This window comes from Phalacrocorax carbo, chromosome 7 (assembly GCF_963921805.1).
Source record: "Phalacrocorax carbo chromosome 7, bPhaCar2.1, whole genome shotgun sequence".
NCBI classification, from domain to species: domain Eukaryota; kingdom Metazoa; phylum Chordata; class Aves; order Suliformes; family Phalacrocoracidae; genus Phalacrocorax; species Phalacrocorax carbo.
In genome coordinates, this window is record NC_087519.1 from 55,129,350 (window position 1) to 55,149,888 (window position 20,539).

The following is a 20,539-nucleotide window of genomic DNA, read 5'->3' on the forward strand; positions in this document are numbered from 1 at the left end:
CCAGCATAAACATTTACAGCACAGTTCAGTACTAAGGAGTATAGCAATGTGTGGATAAAGGACATGGCAACATCTATATGAGAATGAGCTTCAACAAATAATGGTAAACATCATTATCTTAGCAGCAAGTCTTTCTAGGAGTGCTTTGTATAATAACTTGAGGGAATAAGCTCAGTGCATTATTAAAGCACTTATTTTTCAAGATTTGTATGTTCTGTTGATTATAAGGTGAAGGTGTCGGCTCCAAGTGGGAATGTCTGATTTTGTAAACTATAGATTAGAACCTGTTTTCCCTCTCTCTCCATCCTTTACGCTGGATCCAACAACAAAACCAGGTTTTGATTAGGTGATTTTCCATTCCATATCAGGGTATTATTAGACTCTCCAAAGCATTCAAAAAAACCTCAGTAATTTCTATAACAGTCTCTCATCTCTAATATACAGAGTTGGACTCTATTTGTACATACAGGACTGTGTGTGTTTGTATTTATATGTGCATGTGGGTATAAACTGCAAGTCTTTGAAAAGCATATTGATGAGATGTAAAAGCTAAATAAAAAACCAAATGTATTTTCTACATAGTTCTGACAACCGTGAGAGGTTTCTGTCACTCCAGGCACTATTCGATATGGCACTGAGATCCAAAAAGCTCAGTTCAACTCTTATGATAGGTCTGCCTCTTCAGTCTTGGATCTAGGATTGGGATTATAGCAAGTGAAACGGGACGCTACCGCTGCGGACAGAAAGAGGATGGACAGGGATGGTAGTCTGCAGCAATCCCACAAAAGACTTTTAATATTAGCCCACAAGCTCTGGACTCTCTCTTCAGTGTGGGCAGCGAATAGAAATGAGGATGCTGTTTCTGGTGACTTGTGCTAGTGGGCAGCAATATCTTGTCCTAAAGGAAGTTTATTTAAAATGGAGGATTTGATCACTACCTCAAATGTATTTATTCCCTGTTAGAACAATACACTGTATCTCCTGTTTATGAAAGATGAGATACATATGAATAGCTTAAGTGCTGCATAACTCATGGATGGACTACCAAGGCCAGATTGTATACAAAACATTAGGATGATAGTAGGAAACATCTCTCAGACTTCTGCTCACCAAGCTTTACTCTACTTATCTTGTGGCTTTCCTAAAGATAAAACTAAAAAAAAAAAAATCAAACCCAAACCCAAACTTACATGTTAGGAATTTCTTACACAAGGGTTCAGCTCATCAAGTCTGCATGTGCACAGGTCCAAGCAGCAGAATGTCTTATGCAATTAGGAGTGTTCATCAGCTGCCATAAAACCTGCTTTTTTGCTGGCATATCCTCCTTCAGAACACTCCTGAAGGGTGTTCTGGGCAAGTATTTCTGTCATGCCTGTGTGGGAAAGACTCCACAAGATGGAGTGCAGTTTCATGAGCTATGGGAGGTGTTTATTTGGCATCACAGCTGAGCACCCAGGACAGGTGCAACAGGGAGAAGAAATTATTGGGTTCATCCTCTTTCACACTTTCAGCCCATTTAATAATCATGTAACAAACCACCTCAGGAATGCCATCAGCATCACACTACACAGCAGCCATGTTCCACTTTGTCATGTCTTTCAGTTCAGCTAATCAAGCAGAGGCAAAAATCTAGTCCTTGGAGCTACTACCTGGCATTACATGGAATGCTAGCAAATTCAAAGGTGGAAGCTGAAAAGGAACAGGAATGTTCTGTTGAATTCCTGAGTACAAAACTACTGAGATTTGAAAGTAAGGATTAGGCAAAAGGATAACAGATCCCCTCTGCTCAGGATAATATGTTACCTTTCTTGAAGCTTTTCTGCCCATCCCTTCCAGAACTGTTTAAAAGCAAGTGTTTGTAAAATTGCTGTAGCTACATACATTTAAACTGGGAAACACAGGAGGAAAGCGACCTTTCTCTTTGGAGATGAATCAAACAGTGGAAACTAGGGAATTAAAAGATGTGCTATATCCACGAGCTTCCCATGCCCAAGAGTGCAATAATAATATCCAGGCTTTAAAGAGTCTTTCTAAAATTAATCTCTGAGACAGTCAGAAATAGCCATAACCAGAATGGTTTAGAATGCTTCCACAAGCTATTTCTCCTGACACCTATAAGGCTGTAAAAGACTTACCACTGAAACCAAATGGACTTGAACCAAAAAACCACACAGGAAGAGTCCTATATTTCCTGTGCAAAACAAATTTGCAATTTTCATTTCAAAAGAAACTGTTGAACAAGGTAACACGTTCGGCAATATGCAAGTTACCAGTTTGTGCAGCAGTTGCTGGAAGCTGCAGGAGGAACCAGCAGGCATCGCTGCACCAGCAGTGATTCAAACAGTCACATCAAGCAAAACCACCCTGAGAGCTGAGAACTGTGGCACCAGGACAAAGACACCTGCCCCTAGAAAGTCTATGAAAGAAAGTCTGGAGAAACTTGGAAGCAGCAGAGGTGTGTCTCGGCGGTCATTTATACTGCTCCAGGAAAAATTTCTCACAAAGCAAGAAGTGCTAAAAGGGAAAGTCTGTCAAATGTGACAGAAAAGTGAACACAAGCTTTCCCACTGGCTTTAAGTAACAAAACTGCTTCCCAAGGGCAGGAAAACTAAAAGGAAAACTGACTACTAAAGTGAACCAGGTTTGTTTTCATTCTCAGGAAATACAAATAGGAATAAAACATACAGAATTAGAATTATTTTGCCATTCAGCTTTAGAGGTTTCAAGGGTTTTATCAGTAGCAGTTTAAATACATTTGGACTAATCCTCATCTGTAGTGAGTCACTTTAATCTGTTGGCTTGTCTCTCTACATATAAGTAAAATAAGTAGCTGACTATTTTTTTTTACATCCATTTACACCAGAATAAAATATTTGAAGACTAGTATTTTCTTTTGTGTACTGAAATTAAGATTTGTTCCGTGAAGATTCAAAAATATATAGCATTTCTGCTCCATCAGAAGAGATATTAGTAAAGAATTCTCTAAGAACTTTCAATGGCAGAAACAGATGCTGGATTTGACCTTGTGTGCTGGTTTTGGCTGAGAAGGCACCTTTCCAGCTTCCCACGCTCTGTCGGGCAGCTGACCCCGACTGGCCCATGGCATGTTCACCCCATACCATGTGACACCATGACCAGTATATTAAGGGGGGGGCAGTTTGCAGCTCGGGGAGGCATGGCGTCAGGTCAGCGGGCGGTGAGCAGCTGCATCACATACGATTTGTTTTGGTGGTTCATCCCCCTCCCCGCTCCCCACCCTGGGTTTCACACCTGTCATTGTTTTCCTTTCCATTACATTTTTTTGTGTTTTTTTGGTGTGTGAATTATTAAACAGTTCTTATCTCAACCCACAAGCGTTATCTGTCTGATTGTCTCCCATCCCACCGGTGGGAAAGTGAGCGAGTGACTCTGTGGGGCTGAGTTGCCGGCTAAACCACGACACCTTGTACGTTGGAGAAATTAAGCTAACGAATGTTCACATTCAGCCAACAGATCTGCTTACAGTAGGCTTCTCCTACCTTTAGGAAACGGAAAAACTTAAAATTGGGCAGAAATACCATCAAAAAGATACTGCTAATCTAAACTAAGCATGAAAATCTCATGCTATATTCTTAATCTAAACCCACTCTTGGTGCAAAGACATACAGCGCAAGACCCCACTCATTGATTCAAAATGGGTGTAGCTCACAGCTGCACAGAAGGCTGGGGTAAAGTATATGCATTACTTAAGTCTGTCAGGTTTGGGAGACCTAAGTTATGCATAGGACCTCTGGTGTTTCTCTGATCCACAGGCACTACAGCTAGTCTATGTGTTTACTAACATAACAAGGTGGCCACTGCTTTGCATTCAACCTAGTACAGCTACTGGCAGGATAAGGGTTCATGTTCTCTTTTCAAATGTAATGCACAATCCACCCGAGCATCTCCAACTGTGTACAGCAGTTGCCATGCAGCCAAGCAAGCAGTTAAATGCATTCATAAAATAATCCTGACAGAGGGCATGGTTTCCTCAGCTACTAGATGCACTTGCACAAGAGACAACTATAGAAACTAAAACTCCTGAAGCCACTTCATCCTGCAAAACACAGGATAACTCTTCCCACCCAGACAGAGTCAGTATAGACCCCAGTGCTTTCTCAGGAAGTCACATTCTGCACAAAATACAGTTTTTTCTGTGTCCAGAGTAAACCCTGTTACTCTGATCTAATAATTCTTTGAACCCAGCTTCTCAGTACATTCTTTTTCTTGATATTTTCACCCTACAGCTATTTCAAAATGGGCAATCATATCACCCTCAGGCCTCATTTCACCATGCATATTTCTCCTTTGTGTGTCAGTCACTTCCAATTCTCACTTAAAGGCTCATTTTATGTCAGCAACACTAGTTCTGGAAAGTCGTGAGATTTCAGTGGAGCTTCAGCAAAGAGGTATATGCATTTGTGGCCTTTGATTTGTACTGGTTTTATTTCACATTTCAGATAATGAGTTTGCCAGTCACTGGGATGGATTCTATTATCCACTTCAAATGGAAGCCAAATTTTCTCCCATAAGTACAAAAGATTTGGAAACACTTGAGTTGCATAGAGGTCACAAAGTTTCAGCATTTTCCTTAAGTTATGTCTGTCACACTTGCTACCTCTCTAGTTCTATAGTTACTCAGATAGACTGCAACTGCATTTGCTCCACTTCCTCCCCACATTCACACCCCACCTCCACATGACAGGTATGTTGACATTTAATTTTTGTCACCACAACATGCCACTGAGTGGCATTCTTCGAGCATGTGGCACAGGCTCCTGCAAAGTGTAGAAGTCACGGGCACAGCATGATCAATGATGAGAAGAATGTTGGATGGGTCAAGACCAGAGTAAGAGCAACAGAAAATACCTCATATCCTGTGATTGCTATCTGGTGCATGGAGTCGTTTACTGATTTGATGATATCAAGCATTGTGGCCAGGGCTTCTTCCAGTTCAGCGGTACCCTCTGAATTCTTGCTGCACTTCAGCATTTCCTGAATAATAATAAAAAAATATATATGTATGAAAACTACTCAAAAACTTCTTATGCTAGAAGCCACCGTAAGACGGTCCTCTGAAATTTTTGCTGGATAGACAAAGTAGCAGAAGTATAGGGGGGAAAAAACCAAACAAACCAAAAAAAACCAAACAAACAGGACATTCACCAGGATTGTCATTGAGGACATACATTTTGACCTATTGGACACTTCCAGGCTTTGCGGGTTCATTTAAGATGAGACAGGACCATTCTGACACATTTACAGTGAACTTTTGACATGTCACATTGTATTTAATCCAACAGTTAAGGCACTTGTGTTCCTGTAAAACAGGGCCGTGAAAAGTTAGTTCTTGCAAACCCCAAACAGTAGCAGTCTCTCCTCAAGTGCTTGGGTGACCAAGACATTGAGGGTAAAAAGCAGGATGCATTCCCATAGTACTTGTTGCATAATTTCTAGGATGAGGATGGACCCCTGCTCTCTGTATACTGGTCATGCTGCTTGATAATATTAGCTAAACTAATTGAAACCAGAGGGTTGAAGTAATCATGACCAGAATTTAAAACTAGTCTGCCCATCACTCAAGGCACACAGCTTCTTAGGCACTTGTTTGTTACCAATTTTTCATTGACTCCAGTTTTCCTACACTTTTAAATGCTCCTGCAGCCAGGGGAAAGTGCACCATCTTCACAGATCTCATAATCCCTGACAAAGTAAATGTCCATGCCAATGTGTTGCTAAGTACAAAACTGGTCTGACCAGCTTCAACCCAAAGGGCTGCAACGTGTTTTGCCTGAGAATTTTACTCCTTGATCTAATCTTGGTTTTATTGACAATCATATTTCAAGTTAAAAGTAAAATCTAGTTTACTCTTGCTCTTCCGAAGACCTTGACATTTTCTCCCTTGTCACAGAACAGTTTCAAGAAATAGAGCCAAATTTACTTCTGGATTATGTTAATATGGATCTACTGGAATCAGTGAAGTTGCATCCTGTTATATCCCCCTTCAATAGCTGGATTCCAAAGTTTTGTGTAAAGTCAATAAACACGTCACAGAAATACTGCACAAGTGAATGGCCAGCCAGATCCCCACATCAGTTAAGCCAGCACAATTTGACCAGTGCCATGGTAGCTACTAGCAAACAAAACTGCAGCCCAAAATCTTCACTGCAAATTTCATGTTAAAATTCATTACGGTATGCAACACTACGTTCAGTCCAGAGAACGGCATGTAATTCACCTTCATAACCTTCCCATACGGAAATTCAGCAAATATTATTTTTAAGAACTGAGGAGATGAAGACAGAAATTTAAGCCACCATCTTCAAAAAATGTCATTGTTTTGAGAACATGTATTTCCTATTGCCCAGTTCAGACCAGAATTTCAAGCATGGATCACCACAGCTGCAACCAAATCAAGAGGCAAGTTCACATATTTATCCCATGGAAAAGTTGCAGACAATTTGTTCCTAGCTGGGTCTTTAAAACAGAAGCACCAAAAGGGAGTGGCTCCTTCTGAAAGGTTTGAGTCACAACCATGGGAAAATATCAGGTTCAGAGAGCTGAAAGAGTTTTGTCAACAGGGACAGCTGTCAGAAAGAGGATTTAAAGCATCAGTTCCTGTTTTCAGACTATATACTGATCCAATAAAGCCAAATGGAATTTATGTTTAAAGATAAATAAAACAATAAGACAATAAAATACTATATATAAAGTAAGATATTTTATATCAGTATATATATAAAAATAAACTGCCATTGCTTAGTATGTAAGTACTGCTATTCTGTAGCAGTACTTATTCTGAAACAGAAGTCCCTTCTTTGTTATCATTTTACAACTTAGCATTACGAAGTATTTGTTGAAGAAATGAGAGAGAATTTATTTCCAGGGAGTCCTTCAGAAAGTAATGCTGATATGCAATTCTGTCAGTATAAAAAGCTGTGCACTGGAACTCTCTACACTGTCATGGAGAACTTACCTTTAACAGCAACTGGTACTTGGTGATTCTCTGGACTGGCTTTAACAGATAAGCATCTAGAGAGAGCTTATGATCCAATTTACGCTGACATTCCTGTAAGAGATGACAGGGAAGAAAACTACAATTGTTTCTTGAAGCACAGGCAAGACACCAAGATGGTTATAGTTTGGTAATCTGAAGATTATATGTCTGAATTAATTGAGAGAGAAATTTGTTCAATTTGCATAGGTGTTTCTAGGTTACTTGTGCCAGAGTGAAAATATATCTAAACAAGAGCTAATGTTTAGGGTTCAAATTGGTGTTGAAATCTGGCATGCCCTGCTCATGAGATTGAAGTCATCTGGTGTTTGCAAAGAAGTCAGGCTCCTGTCCAGGAAATTTACTTGCTACTCTACCTACCCAGTCTCCTGCAGAGAGCACCTTGACACATGCTGAGAACCTGCCAGCAGTATAAAGAACATGCAGAAAAGTCTGTATATTTCTTTAAGTTTTCTAAAGAATAAAGAGATACAAAAAGAAAACAAGCTTTGATGGTCTTGCACTGCTAGTCTGCAATGAAATGCCACCTGAAAAAAGATGCTGTCTCCACACTGCCTCCAGAGAGCTTCAGACCGTGGCTTGTTCTGACAGTATTTTTCATATATTTGGAGGTCCTCTTTCTGCAAGAAAAGAAGAACTTAAGTAAGGTAAGAGAAAAGAATTTGCAGAGCATTTACTTTGAGTCACATTTTTTTACCTTCCATCCTAACACATGAAATAATTAATTCACAGTAATAACTCTGTATGTAAAAAATATACTGAAGCTACCAAACTTGCTTTTTATTCCTGTAAAGTTAAATACACCTGTAAGTGAGAGGGGTTTTTTTTTTTCCCCTTCTCACTTTTTGCACAAAGCAAGGAAACTGCAGACTGGAAGACAAATAATCTATTTACAAAACTGTTACCTTCCAGAGAGGAGAATACATGGTTTGAAAACAATAACAACAACAACAAAAAAACACATTAGAAATATAGTTTTTGTTAATAAAACTCACCCTTTAGCCAAGGTTTACATGTTCAAAGCACTTTGAAAATGGTGTTAGCTCTCAATAATAGCAGGATTTTAAAAAAAAAAAAGTAGCAAGCTTATCACTGATGGCCTAGGCCAGCCAGGGGGAAGTGCTTAAATTCTGTCCCATCCAAATTAGAAGCAGGTGGATTCACTTGACCTCTGTTTACCTTTGACTACACTCCAGGTGTTCTCACTGAAATCCATGGCAAAAAAAGTCTCACTGACTTCAGTGAAAACAAAGGCAATCTCTATAAAAGCCCAGAGAGGGGTATTTTAAGCTCCCTAGGCTATCTGGATGGATACAGGCATCCCTCTGCTAAGTTCTCAGCTCACTGACCATGCGCCGGCACAGAAGCCCTGCAGCCATGCAACTATGGAGTAGCACCATACAGATTCCTGAGCAGGGCTGGCTATGTCTGGCTGGATGGGAGCTTCCCATCTTTGGCTGCACCTATCCTGGTGGATGTGGCCTCAGTGAATCAAAGACAGTGCCAAAAATAAATCTCAGGAATTCCTGGCTCTTGCCTCTGTGCTTTCAGCTCAGAAGAGAGTGCCTATACACTCTTGGTGCAGGGAAAGCATTTTCTTTTTTGTAGAGTTACTAGAAGAAATCAATATTGCTGCTATCTTCCTCTACAGACCTGTTCTGGTGTCACCCTGATGAATCAGATGTGAAAGCAGAGCTATGCCGTGCAACACCTTACTGTGTTAAGGACTGCACAATACAAAAAGCTCCATTGCAACTCAATAGAGTATTAATGGTGCTATTTCAAAATAAGCGCAGAGTTTTCTTCACACAAATAGAATTGTTTGTACACGTTGCCTTGGAAGAAAGTTAGCAGGGGATAAAACCCACAAAACTAACAACAAGTGTAGTCAAGCATTACAATCTGTTCCTGGCCCACAGTAATGTAATTTGACTGGGCAAGAAGAACAGTGACAGTCAAGAGCACTATTAGGAGTAAGAGAAAAGTATAAATTCAAATTTAAAGAAAAGGTACAATAAATTACCAGTAATTTGTCATAGTGGAACCACCCTGTGCCAATGCAATCTACTGTTGCCTATATCAGTGACACCTGCTTAGGCAGGTACTTACATCTTTAAATACAGCTTTAAGCTTTGTAATAGTGCAAGGAATAGGAAATTCCTCATGGAATTACTAGGATCAGACTCTAAAATGCCAAGAAATAATTAATTGGCTAGTTACTCAAATCCTAGTCTTAAATGTTCCACACATCTCTATTTTCATATCCAGAGGTTCTGACGACTTGCTGGTCATCTCTCCTGTAATGCTTTTCCTTCCCATGGTGATTTGCAACCTGAGATCTTTGCAGTCTTTCACACACATGGCATATATGCACAGTTCCGATTATACTTTTGACTGCCGATTTATGAGTAAGTTTTGCTCCAGATTAGAATTATAGCCCTCTGAGTTCAACTCACAGGTTTCTAGTCAGCTGCTACAGTCCTTTCACAGAAAGCTTCCTTTTCTAAATGCTTCCTTCTTCCAGAACAACCAAATGCCCCAGCTCCTGGCTCCTATTAAATTATCCTCTTTTCCTGAAGTTTGCAGTATGAATAAGTAAACAGCAGTAATCCCCAGTGAGTCACTCCTGCCAGGCTCCTCACCTGGCACATGTTGGTAAGCAGTCTGACACGCTTTTTGCTTCTTCCTGGGCGTTCTTACCTTGGCTTGGTAAGCTTTCCTTCTTCCCAGCCCCATGTTTAGCAGATCAGCTCAGAGTGTCCCTCTTGTTGCTGATAAAGTACTAGAAGACCTATCCTGCCAGGCATTCAGTACACATCCCTCCCCTCTTTGAATATCTGTACGGTCCTTGCCACGCAGAGCTTTAAGCAAGGTCAAGCATCTTGGTGATGGTATAATAGCTGCTATATGGGCAAAGTTGAGCTGGCTTACTTGTAATTCAGTTCAGATGAAGATCATGCCCTAACAAGGTCAGGCAAAGTGGGAGGGAGGACAAGAGAGGCATTTCTGGCTCATTTTTTCCCTGCTTCTTCTACGATGTTCCAGGAGAGAAGCCAGAGAGGAGAAATAGGCTGGGACTCCACAGAGTGTTTCTGCCATCACCTGAGAAGAAGGGTTCACATCCATGGTGACAGCTGGCCATAAGGCACTGGTGGAGGTGGGAGAGTGTGCAGGGACATGGCAGAGGAATGACTGGCAGGGGATGAAGGGACTCAGGCACCAGGGTGTCCCACTGCAGCCCTCAGGATGGTTTCAAGCAGCTCTGGAATTGGGTCTGAAAAGTCCCAGTTTGATCAGACAGGGTAATATTCTTCAAGTATGAATCTAAAAATCAAACCGTTTCTAATCACAGGCCCACCACAATGTTGTGGCAGGATGGTTACATCCATACAAAGAAGGAGAAACAGAGAAGTGAATCTGCAACAATGAGAGTTTCCTCCCAGTACTTGGCATCACCTTGAACAGCAGCCATTTCGGTTTCCCCCGTGCCAAAGCAAGCACAGTCATAACTCACGGGCAAGCCAGAAGCCTCTGCTCAGCAGGAAGACATAAAAAGCTGCCAAATGATGGGGTATACAAACACACAACCAGACTTTTGTTTGTGCCTTCTAAAGGCAGTCCAACAGAAACAACAAATTTCTAGACTTTATGTGGCTTCTTCTAAAAACAGAACATGAGGGCAAGTTCTTGAATCAAAGGTGCTACTGTGTGAGCAGTGACATCTCAGGAGAGAGGCTTTTGCTTTCTTAGTGCAAAATTTGAAATAGGAGAAAGCAAATGCATGATTTAACCTCTTATTCAATAGATTTAGTGTTGTTTGACTAGGCCATAAAAACCAATAAGCAAAGGTGACACAGGGACTGATTTTCTTTTACTTCACACTTGAACCATAGCTTTAGTGCTGCTGATTTCTTATTGGTAGAGTAATAAGAACTGGGCTCAACAGCTGTTATTACAGAGAGACATAAGCTACGATACTTAAACATGGAATTTTTACTTTCTGCAGAATTACAGGATCAATTCTGTATCAAGAATTTCTCTTTAGCTCTGAATCCAGGGATATTTGCAACATACAATTTTATGCTTCTTGCATTTCAAAGGTATGCATTCTTCAAAGACTGTTTATCCTATTTTGCGTAATGATTTCACCACAATATTTTCCTGCTCAGCATCTGAATCTTAGGATAACAACATATTCCTTAGTAGTGTCATTTACTCAAGCTCTAAATGCTTTGCTGTTAAGCAGAAAATAATACAGCAGACTTAAAATCACAGTTATATGATGCTCTTCAGCCTGACCTGTTCTTAAATTGGGGGCCCACCCTTTGGAAGTATCACATGTTCATAATTCCCATTGAAATCCTAGAGATGTGGCTGTGCTCAACACCTCTGACAACTGGGGTATGTGTGTTTCATCCTAATCTGTCTGTATTTCATACAGCACCTTGTTAAAAAAAAAAAAAGATTCAACATGTACCCTGGAAAAGCAGCAAATGCTGGCTGTAGTATACAGTGGAAGCAGGAGGTACCTTTGACTACAGAGAAGAGGACAGATTTTTCCCATTTCTCATGCCTCTTCCGTGTCCCATGCAAGACACAGGATCTTATTCAAGCAGCTTTGTCAGCCTATGAAAATGGTAGCAACCCACCAAAACAGGTTTTTTTTCTAACTATTAGGGCCTCTGAATGAATGCTTTATAAACAAGTACCTTTTATTCTGTTACAGGAAACAGAACTAAGTCATGCCAATTGGAAGAGGTGTGGGGGGAGGGACATGGCTGGGAGCTCTTGGAGGAGAGTTGCAGAACTTAGGCACTGAAATGCATGGGAAGTGAAGATACCTGATCTGACCAAAGCCACCACTGCCTGTTGGCTTTGGGCTTTCTCATAAACTGACTTCACTCTACTTCTAAACAAACAGCTAACCCTCACCACTTCATACGAGGGGTGAGAATCCCACTTGATTGTTGAATCATGTGAACAAGTAAAGGAATCGACTTCATAGAGTCTTATGGAGCTGGTGGGGTTTCACCACGCAAGGAAGCTGGTAGACTCTGCTGGACCAGTTCCAGGGAAGTAAGTCTCCCCAGAGGTGCAAAGAGAGCTAAGATAAGGCAGGAACAGGATGTACTGTCTGCACTCAGAGCAATCTGCTGTGATACCATTCTCTGTTTATTTACATTAGGGTGGTGGCTGGGATACATAAGACTGCTGGTATAGATTTGTCATATGAAAATCTTGTCAAACATTTGGATCACTGATTTTTTTTATTTTTTAACCAGGGCTGAAAATATATTGGCAAAACACTGGTAACAGATCTCCTCCTGTCACTAAACCAGGTAAATGTTCAGATTTCAGAGTACACACTTGCTAACTGTGGCTTGATTTGGGAATATCTGCTTATGTGAGTTTCCCTCATTCACAAAGGCAATCAGAGTGAAAGGATAGAATAATAAGACCATAGATATTCACACAAACCTGCAAAAGAATTTACTTACTCTTTTCAAAAAGCATCGGGCCAGAAGCTCAGGGTTTTCAATACAATTTTCTATCTCCTTAAGGAAAATCCTGAAAGGGAGAAAGGAAAGTGAACAGTAATGTAACATCCCACTCACGCTGTGTGCTAGCTTCTGTGTAAATGCAGCTTAAAGCCTATGTTTCTGTAGTATGAGGACACAACGGGGAAGGTAACATTTCTGACACACAAAGAAATATATATATACACTAGAAAAATGGGATGTGGTTCACAGCTGATTGCCTGAATCACCAATATTATCATGTTTTCATCTGCTCACAAGCATCTGATACATGTGGTTGCTCTGGCTGTTGAGATTTGTTTCCAATATGTAGCCCAAACACCTGCTTCCTATTTGGTTATGAGGATTTTTCAGAACAGCTAGAAAAGACAGAAAGGCTCTGCCAGATGCAGTTGCTTAGTCAGCAAGCAGTGAAAATATGGGATGTAGTCCAAAGGCTTCTGCAGTGGCAGTGATGAACTAAGCCTTTAGGGAAAGAAAGACCAGGCTTGCAAAGGGAGGGTAATGTCATTCTCCAAATGGAAGACACATTCTTTCAAAAATACGTAAATGGGACAAGAATTTTTCTAGTATGTGTCAACCTCTCTTGCATAATATTTAAACTTACAAAAGAGGGAATTTTTTATTTATTTTGTTCAACTGTTTGTTATATCTTACAGGCAATTATTATCCAAAAGAAATCCTAAATTCTCACTTTGGCTACAGCCAACTTTACTTAATCAAGGCTAGGAAAAGCAGGAAATTTACAGAAGTAGCCCTAAGCTTTGTGTTTTGAAAGAGGATCAAAAAGACGTTAATATTCTTCATAATTGGTATTCTGTAGTTATGGGCACTAGATCACCTTGTCCACAGTGTGGGCAAGGCTTCTGGAAAGGTTTATGATCATGTGAAAGATAAAATTCCTTAAGAAAAGTGCTTTCAAATAAAATATATCATGTCTTCTGATGTGATAACAGAAATATAGGACAAGTAAGCTGAACACTAAGAAAATTTCCTCACAGGGGAGTTCTTGCCAGAGAAAGAACATCAGGATTTAGTCCTGTGATATCTACCAGTGTACCAAGGGAGGTGGTAAAATACTCTCCACGAGGGACATTCAAAGTGGATAATGCCAGGGGAAATCACTAGTAAATGCACAAAAGGGTATAACCTTTCACAAAAAAGATTAAATAGATGATCTCAGAGGGGTTCTCCACGCATGGGTTTTATAGGACACAGAGGCAAAGTGAGGATGGCTTTTCCTGCCTGCATATGTGTGAGCATGACAAAGCACCCCACATCAAGGGAGTAGAAATGACAAAAACACCCAAGGGCGCAGGACAACCGCCAGTTCCCACGTGCCTGTTGTGGAATTCGTAGATTTCCGGGAGGTTCCCAAAAAGAATCTCCTTCTTGTTCTGGAGTGCGGATGGAATCAGATGTACTAAATTGGGATTGTCCATTTCTGAAGCATACCCCTGCAAAGAGTGGAAAATAAAACCAGGCTGTTTTTACCAGGGAAGAAGTACCGTGTCTGAGACACTGAAAAGCCCCAAAGCCTATGTGCTTTTTGTTCTCAGTAGAGCATACAAAGGCTTCTCCTATGCCAGCTTCTGTTTTGCTCCCATGAATTTCTGATGCTTCTAATTTTCCCCCGAGCCTTTACCCCTGATAGCTGTGCAAATACATTTTTAACCACAAATGGAGAGATTATTGGTTTAACAAAAAAGATGAAATTATGTCCCTAGGATTCAAAAGCCATTTTGGTCATGTAGGGATGGAAACTGCTAAGTCTGATAGACACATATCTTTCTGCTACACTGCTTCATTGCAAAAGGGTTAGTTTGGATTTATTTGTTGAACTGTGGTATCTGGCTTGATTATTTGGTTGTTTCTTGTAGAAACTGGATTGTGTTTCTTCAATAAAAACTTTGAAAGAAGAACATTCTGAGTGCAGGTTTTACACTTAAGAGTAATATTTCAATTATCAGAGCTGTCAGCTCCCACAGATCAAATCCAACAAAGCAGCAACCACATGGTTGTAAAAAGAAACTACCCAGTCCTTCAAGTCCCACCCAAATATAAGCATGATTGAGCCCTGCTCAGCCTCCATCCTCCTACAGACTATGGACCTCAGACTCCACACACAGAGAGCATACTGGTTTCAAAAGCTCAAGAGTTGTATCTGCAGCGTGAGCTGCTCTTTTCTGTGTTCAGCCACTGCATGGGAAAATAAACAAGACAAGGGAGAGGGCCTTCCTTTTTCTCAATCATTTTACAAACCTACATTCACAGGAATTTAGTGTCTGGCCCCATGGAAACCAAGGATGATGTTTCTGAGGCCTATTGATGATATTTTGAAAAGGCACACTACTAACTATTCCTCTGTCCATAACTTTGAGAACCATGCAACCTTTATCATTCTGTGGGCTGGGGTCAGAAAAGGTGCCTCTTCCATTTAGCCCTGAGGAAAGATGTGCTAAACACCCTTCTCATTTTCCATCTTCAAGGCTGAGCTATCTTGCTACCAGAGCCTGTGTGCTATAAACACCAGGTCGGGGGTGAGAGTGCTCAGCCCATGAAGGATGCGCACCCACAGTGATGACTTAAGAGGTCAAGCAACAGAATTCATTTCACAAGAATTTCTTACCTCTATTATACTTTGAAGTTCTTCTACATAAACCCGTTCTGTTTCTATCAACTCATTGATTATGTGGCTAAAAGACAAGAAAGGTGGAGAGTTACAGTGTTTACCAACAGTTCAGCACATCAGTTCACAATCTAGGAGTACGGACTCCAGTTAGTTAACCTCCACTTTGATCTCAGTTTGAGATATTTATGCACAGGAAAGACACATCTAGCAACAGGGAAAAAATGCTATCACCCTTCATGACTAAGCAATACTATTGAACAAACACGGGTGCAATGGGATTCTGCAGTACTATCCACGATCTCTTAAAGCCAAGGCACATTGGACTCTAACCCTTGCAAGAGCTCTGTCCACATTTCCCTGAATTTGCACACCTTTGAACTGGAAAATGTTTGGCGTATGCTCAGAGTACTAGATTACTCCTCGTGAGATAGAGTGTATGCCACTTTAATGCACCTTCATGAGAATTGCACAGTCAATGGCCTAAGAAGCCTTTTGTTAAAAAAATTATTTTACAAACATTAGCACTTGCTTTTACAGCTGACTGAAACAAACAAAGCTCTTATGGTTAAATATGCCTTTCCTTTTAACAGCAATTGAAGTTGGTGAACAGACCAGATGGGAAGGGGCACAAGCACGTTGCTACAGTTCCAGCATCACTACCACTTGTAGTGATGAATAGAAATCACGAGGACAGTGCATGACTTGTTTCTGGATTCGAAAACTTAGGTTGGTTATCAAACAGAACTAACATACCTCATCAGCCTCAATCCACTCATGATTATCGAGCTACAATACAAACTCTAGTGACAGAAACTTGTTGAATCAGACAGATGTTTGGTGGTCACTATCTACTTGAAACTAAGTAGTTCAAATTACATTTGTAACCCTGGCTATTGGGTTTGGTAGAGAAAATTGGAGATTCAGTTGTCCAGGTAGGCAGCTAGTAGTAGATACAATAGAACAGACACATGCAAGTATAATTTCCTGTGCAAACTTCGTATTTGCATTGGCATGACAGTGTGGCCATAGAAACTGTGCGTTCATCCTGCCTGTGCACACAGCTATGGTCTTTGCAATGACACACAGAAATATTTTAACTTTTAGCACTCTTCAGAGGCAAAGAGCAGTTATATTCTTGGTTCCCTTGGTAGACCAAAGAACTACTGCTCCACACTTACTTCATGAATCGGAGAACAGGTTTCACACTGTTTGAATAGGTTGTTCCATGAGTTACAGGTTTTGAAATATCATCTTTAACTCAGCTCTAACCTAAATTTATTTTAAGAAAACCTCAAATTCTGTTTATTATTTCTGTTCTCCAGATCCAGAAGACCTAAATTTTCATGTTGCAGCAATTGGAACTTCTTGAGGTTATTTTAACGGTCGTGATTCACATTTCCAGAGAGCTGCTGCATTGTTTAAAAAATCAGAACAGAGCAGGTGTGACAGAGTCATCAGAGAAATTTAATATTTTAAATCTTTAAGTTAATCATTAATGTTATGTTCATCTTACTGTTTATTTACCTGCAAACAAGACATAGATTTTCCAGGTGTTATTTAGTCTGTTACCTAGATTACATTGCCAAGATTACATCAGGACTAACTCTGAAGCAAACCCAACACTTAGCTGACAATTATACCTGAAAAGCAAATTATTATTCCATAGGTTTTCTAGTAACTCTCATAAACAAAGAACAGTGTGGTGTCTGTCAAAAGCACAACTCAAAGTAATCCAATAAGTAGAACAGAGGCCTTTAGGTTTCTTTACTATCCATCTTTCTATGAAAGATGAGGCAAAAATGAATTGTTTTAATCTTTTCTGAATCCTAATATAACATAGAGTACCAGGTCTTGAATCCCCATTGCAAGAAATCTGATTTTTTCAATTGATTTAATAATCCTAATTTTGTTTGGAAACATTGTCCATTCAGGGCATTTAAAAAAAATCATATATGAGGAATGTATTGTTAGAGGAAGTTCTGTGGGGCTCTTAAGATACTGCTATTGTAGTTATGGGGTTGTCATAAAATCTAACACAATTCTTTAAGAAGATTTAATTTTATTATTTAACTTAATTCTATATGTGGATTTTTACCAGGAGTAAATGCTTGAGCTTTTGTGTTATGAAAAACTTCTCTAACTAACCCTTTCACTCCTTGTAAAGGTTGTGTTAGCCATTGTATCATCTTGGTTTCAATGACAATGAAACAGATGGTATTCCTTCAGCTCCTGGTTAGAGTTCAAGAGCTTTGTATCACTAAACCATGAGTCTGTACATAAAGGGTAATAATTTTCCAATATTTCTCTGCAGTGAGATAGCAGGATTTGCTGCCTAAATAAGACTTCCACTGCTCAGGTTTTTTGGTGGGGGGTTTTATTGTTGTTCTTTGTTTTTAACTATAGCCTTTTTCAAACCACAAATTGTGTCCACATGCAATAAGAGGAATTTGACCCAACATGCAGCATTCTGTCAGACTCAGCACACATCTTTAGAGCTGTTTGTACACTTGTATCTTAGTACCCATGGCCAAGTACATCTCTGGGATTTCCTACTTGGAACACAGGAGTTGTATGCTTAAGCGTCCCACTGTCCGTCCCCAAAGCAGAGTACTTGTCATGCTTCTGCAAAGGGCTCGTGGCCACAAATTCTGTTCCCAGGGCTGCCACTGGTTGAGAGTGTTGTATGATATAATGCATCCATCTATCTATCTGTGCACATCTCCAGATTTTTATTTTACATGATAACACCACTATTCTGTATTTCCTTCTCTAATAGCATCGGTGCTACAGCAGCCACCCAGAACAAACCCATCAGAAAAGAGCTTTCCTTAGCTCCAGTGCTCCCAGAGTAACTTACCTGAATTGCTCGCCAAATAATATCTACAGCAGGAAAATCTCAAACATTAAAGGTTGTTGCACATGAATCACTCTTTTGTCGGCTGTTAACAATACAAAGTTGTGCACTTGGTCAAGGGCCTTCCACAGACCTTAGAATTGCCCTGACAAAGATGCAGTTTAAGAACAGTAAACTAAAAAGCTACATAAATGTGTCTTGCTGCTGTGGGGGAAAGTGTTGAGACAGTATAAAGGAGATACTTTTATGCTCACTGCATGAGCATGCTAGGTTGATAAATGATGAAGTAGAGAGCTCACTGTGTGGTACAAGGAATTTAATGGCATTTGAGGTACTCTAACGGCCTAGAAAACTGGTAGTGACATAATCTGAGTTACATTAGGCCATGAGGGGAGAAATGTGAAATGTTCATCATCTCTTCCAGGAAGTCATGGGGCAGCAAGGGTAACTCAGCATGCACATGCTGAGAGTATCATATTTAAGGAAAATATGATGCAGCAATTGACATGACTATTGTCACCAGCAGTTCATCCAACTCCCTTTTTCCCTTTTATGATCTCAACAAGCACGACTAGGTTAGAAGGCATTTCTGGTGACCAGCTACATCGTAAGTCCTATTCATGTTGTCCAACATTTGAACAAATCTAATACTGCAAATGCAGACATATGTGTCTAAAGGGCATTGGACTGTAGATAAGAAATGAAGACAAATGCAGCTAATCCATTGTCTTTCTAACTGCTAATAAGAAAGTACAGGCACCAGGGTTCACACTAATGTTTCTGCCAATAATATCAGAAATTACACAAAAAGTGAAACAGTGAAGGAATGAAAAAGCATACAAATAAAATGAAGAATATAAGCTTATCAATAGCAGACCAGAGATACAGGCCCTTACTGTATTTAGAGTTTTAAACTTTGCTCACAGTTCATTCAGTCTCTCTTTTTTTCTGTGCCCATGTCCAAACTACATAGCAAAGTTTCATGCAGGTTTCTACCAGCTTCTGAGGGCTTTTCTCCAGTCTCCAGTGCTGCCACACACACTGTTCACTATCCTAAATCAGAGTCCTGGTTCTGACTAAAGAGCTAATTTTCCTCCCAGTAGCTGGTGCAGTGCTGTGTTTTAGATTTAGCGTGAGAATAATGTGAAAACACACTGATGTTTTAGTTGTTGCTGAGCAGTGTTTATACTAAGTCAAGGACTTGTCAGCTTCCCATGGTCTGCCAGAGAGGAGGTGCACAAGAAACTGGGAGGGGGGCACAGCCAGGACAGCTGACCCAAACTGACCAGAAGGATATTCCACACCATATGACATCATGCCCCGTATGTAAACTTGGGGGAGTTGGCCAGGGGCAGCGATTGCTGCTCGGGGACGGGCTGGGCATTGGTTGGTGGGTGGTGAGTGGTTGCATCACTTGTTTTTTCCTGGGTTTTGTTTCTCTCTCTCTTTTTGTTGTTTTTCCTTTTCAAAAATAATAGTAGTAGTAGTAGTAGTAGTAATAATAATAATCTTTACATATATATACATAAAAATCTTTACATATATATACATAATCTTTACATATATATACATATATATACATAATAATCTTTACATATATATACATATATATACATAATAATCTTTACATATATATACATACATGTATATACATATATACATAAATCTTTACATATATATACATATATATACATAAATATATACATATTTACATAATATACATAAAAATATTATTATGATTACTTTTATACTTCAATCATTAATCTGTTCTTATCTAAACCCATGCGTTTCCTTACTTTTACCCTTCCAGTCGTCTCCCCCATCCCACTGCAGGGGAGGGTGAGCAAGCGGCTGCGTGGTTCTTAGTTGCTGGTGTTAAACCACAGCAGTCAGCAGACAGGTCCCTTGGAGGTAGCAGCAGACACAGCACTGATATATCTGCCATCCCACCCACTTTTGTATTTGCTTTGCCCTTTACAGAGAAACATGAAAACAGGAGATGGAGCCAGGAGGGACCACTTGAAATCCTGCCTTTGGTGCTACGGGACTGTTCATGGTTAGGCCAGTAAGTACGGGAACTTGCATGCTATAAACAGGCTCATTGCCGTTGGCTGAGTCTGAGAGGATTTGGAGGTAATTTCAGAATAGAAGCAGCTTGCAGCCTTGACTGTGGACTCAGTATTGTGGTTACAGGCGAGACACAAACACTCCCCTTGGTGACAGGAAAGTGGAGAAAGAAACAGGTGTAACTGGGATGTGAGGTAAAGGAGGGGGTGAGATCTTCCACACTCCATTGTTCCTTCATTTCAGAGACACTTTACAAGAATATGAGGTTTGGATGGCAGCAGTCCAAAGACAGCAGAACTCTGATTTGGCTGAATGTTACGGGCAGCTCTCACAAGGATAGTTCTTTGCCAGGATCATTCCCAAGTAAGCAGGCCATCTCAGCTCAGACGGTGAAGGATTAGGCATCTGACCTGAAG

The 20,539-nt window shown here is 40.3% G+C and overlaps 1 protein-coding gene across 8 annotated transcripts in view; it reads right to left on the reverse strand.

The window, feature by feature from the left end:
• The window catches only part of MCF2L2 (MCF.2 cell line derived transforming sequence-like 2), a 194,232-nt gene that overhangs the window by 32,608 nt on the left and 141,085 nt on the right, over positions 1-20,539 (reverse strand). For all 8 annotated transcript variants that reach the window (XM_064458078.1, XM_064458077.1, XM_064458081.1 and 5 more), the window contains 6 exons: positions 15,200-15,266; positions 13,912-14,027; positions 12,532-12,601; positions 7,561-7,653; positions 6,995-7,087; positions 4,888-5,013 (listed from right to left, as the gene is read on the reverse strand). In XM_064458078.1, the coding sequence (XP_064314148.1) occupies positions 4,888-5,013; positions 6,995-7,087; positions 7,561-7,653; positions 12,532-12,601; positions 13,912-14,027; positions 15,200-15,266 (565 nt within the window). The remainder of the gene's footprint in view (positions 1-4,887; positions 5,014-6,994; positions 7,088-7,560; positions 7,654-12,531; positions 12,602-13,911; positions 14,028-15,199; positions 15,267-20,539) is intronic.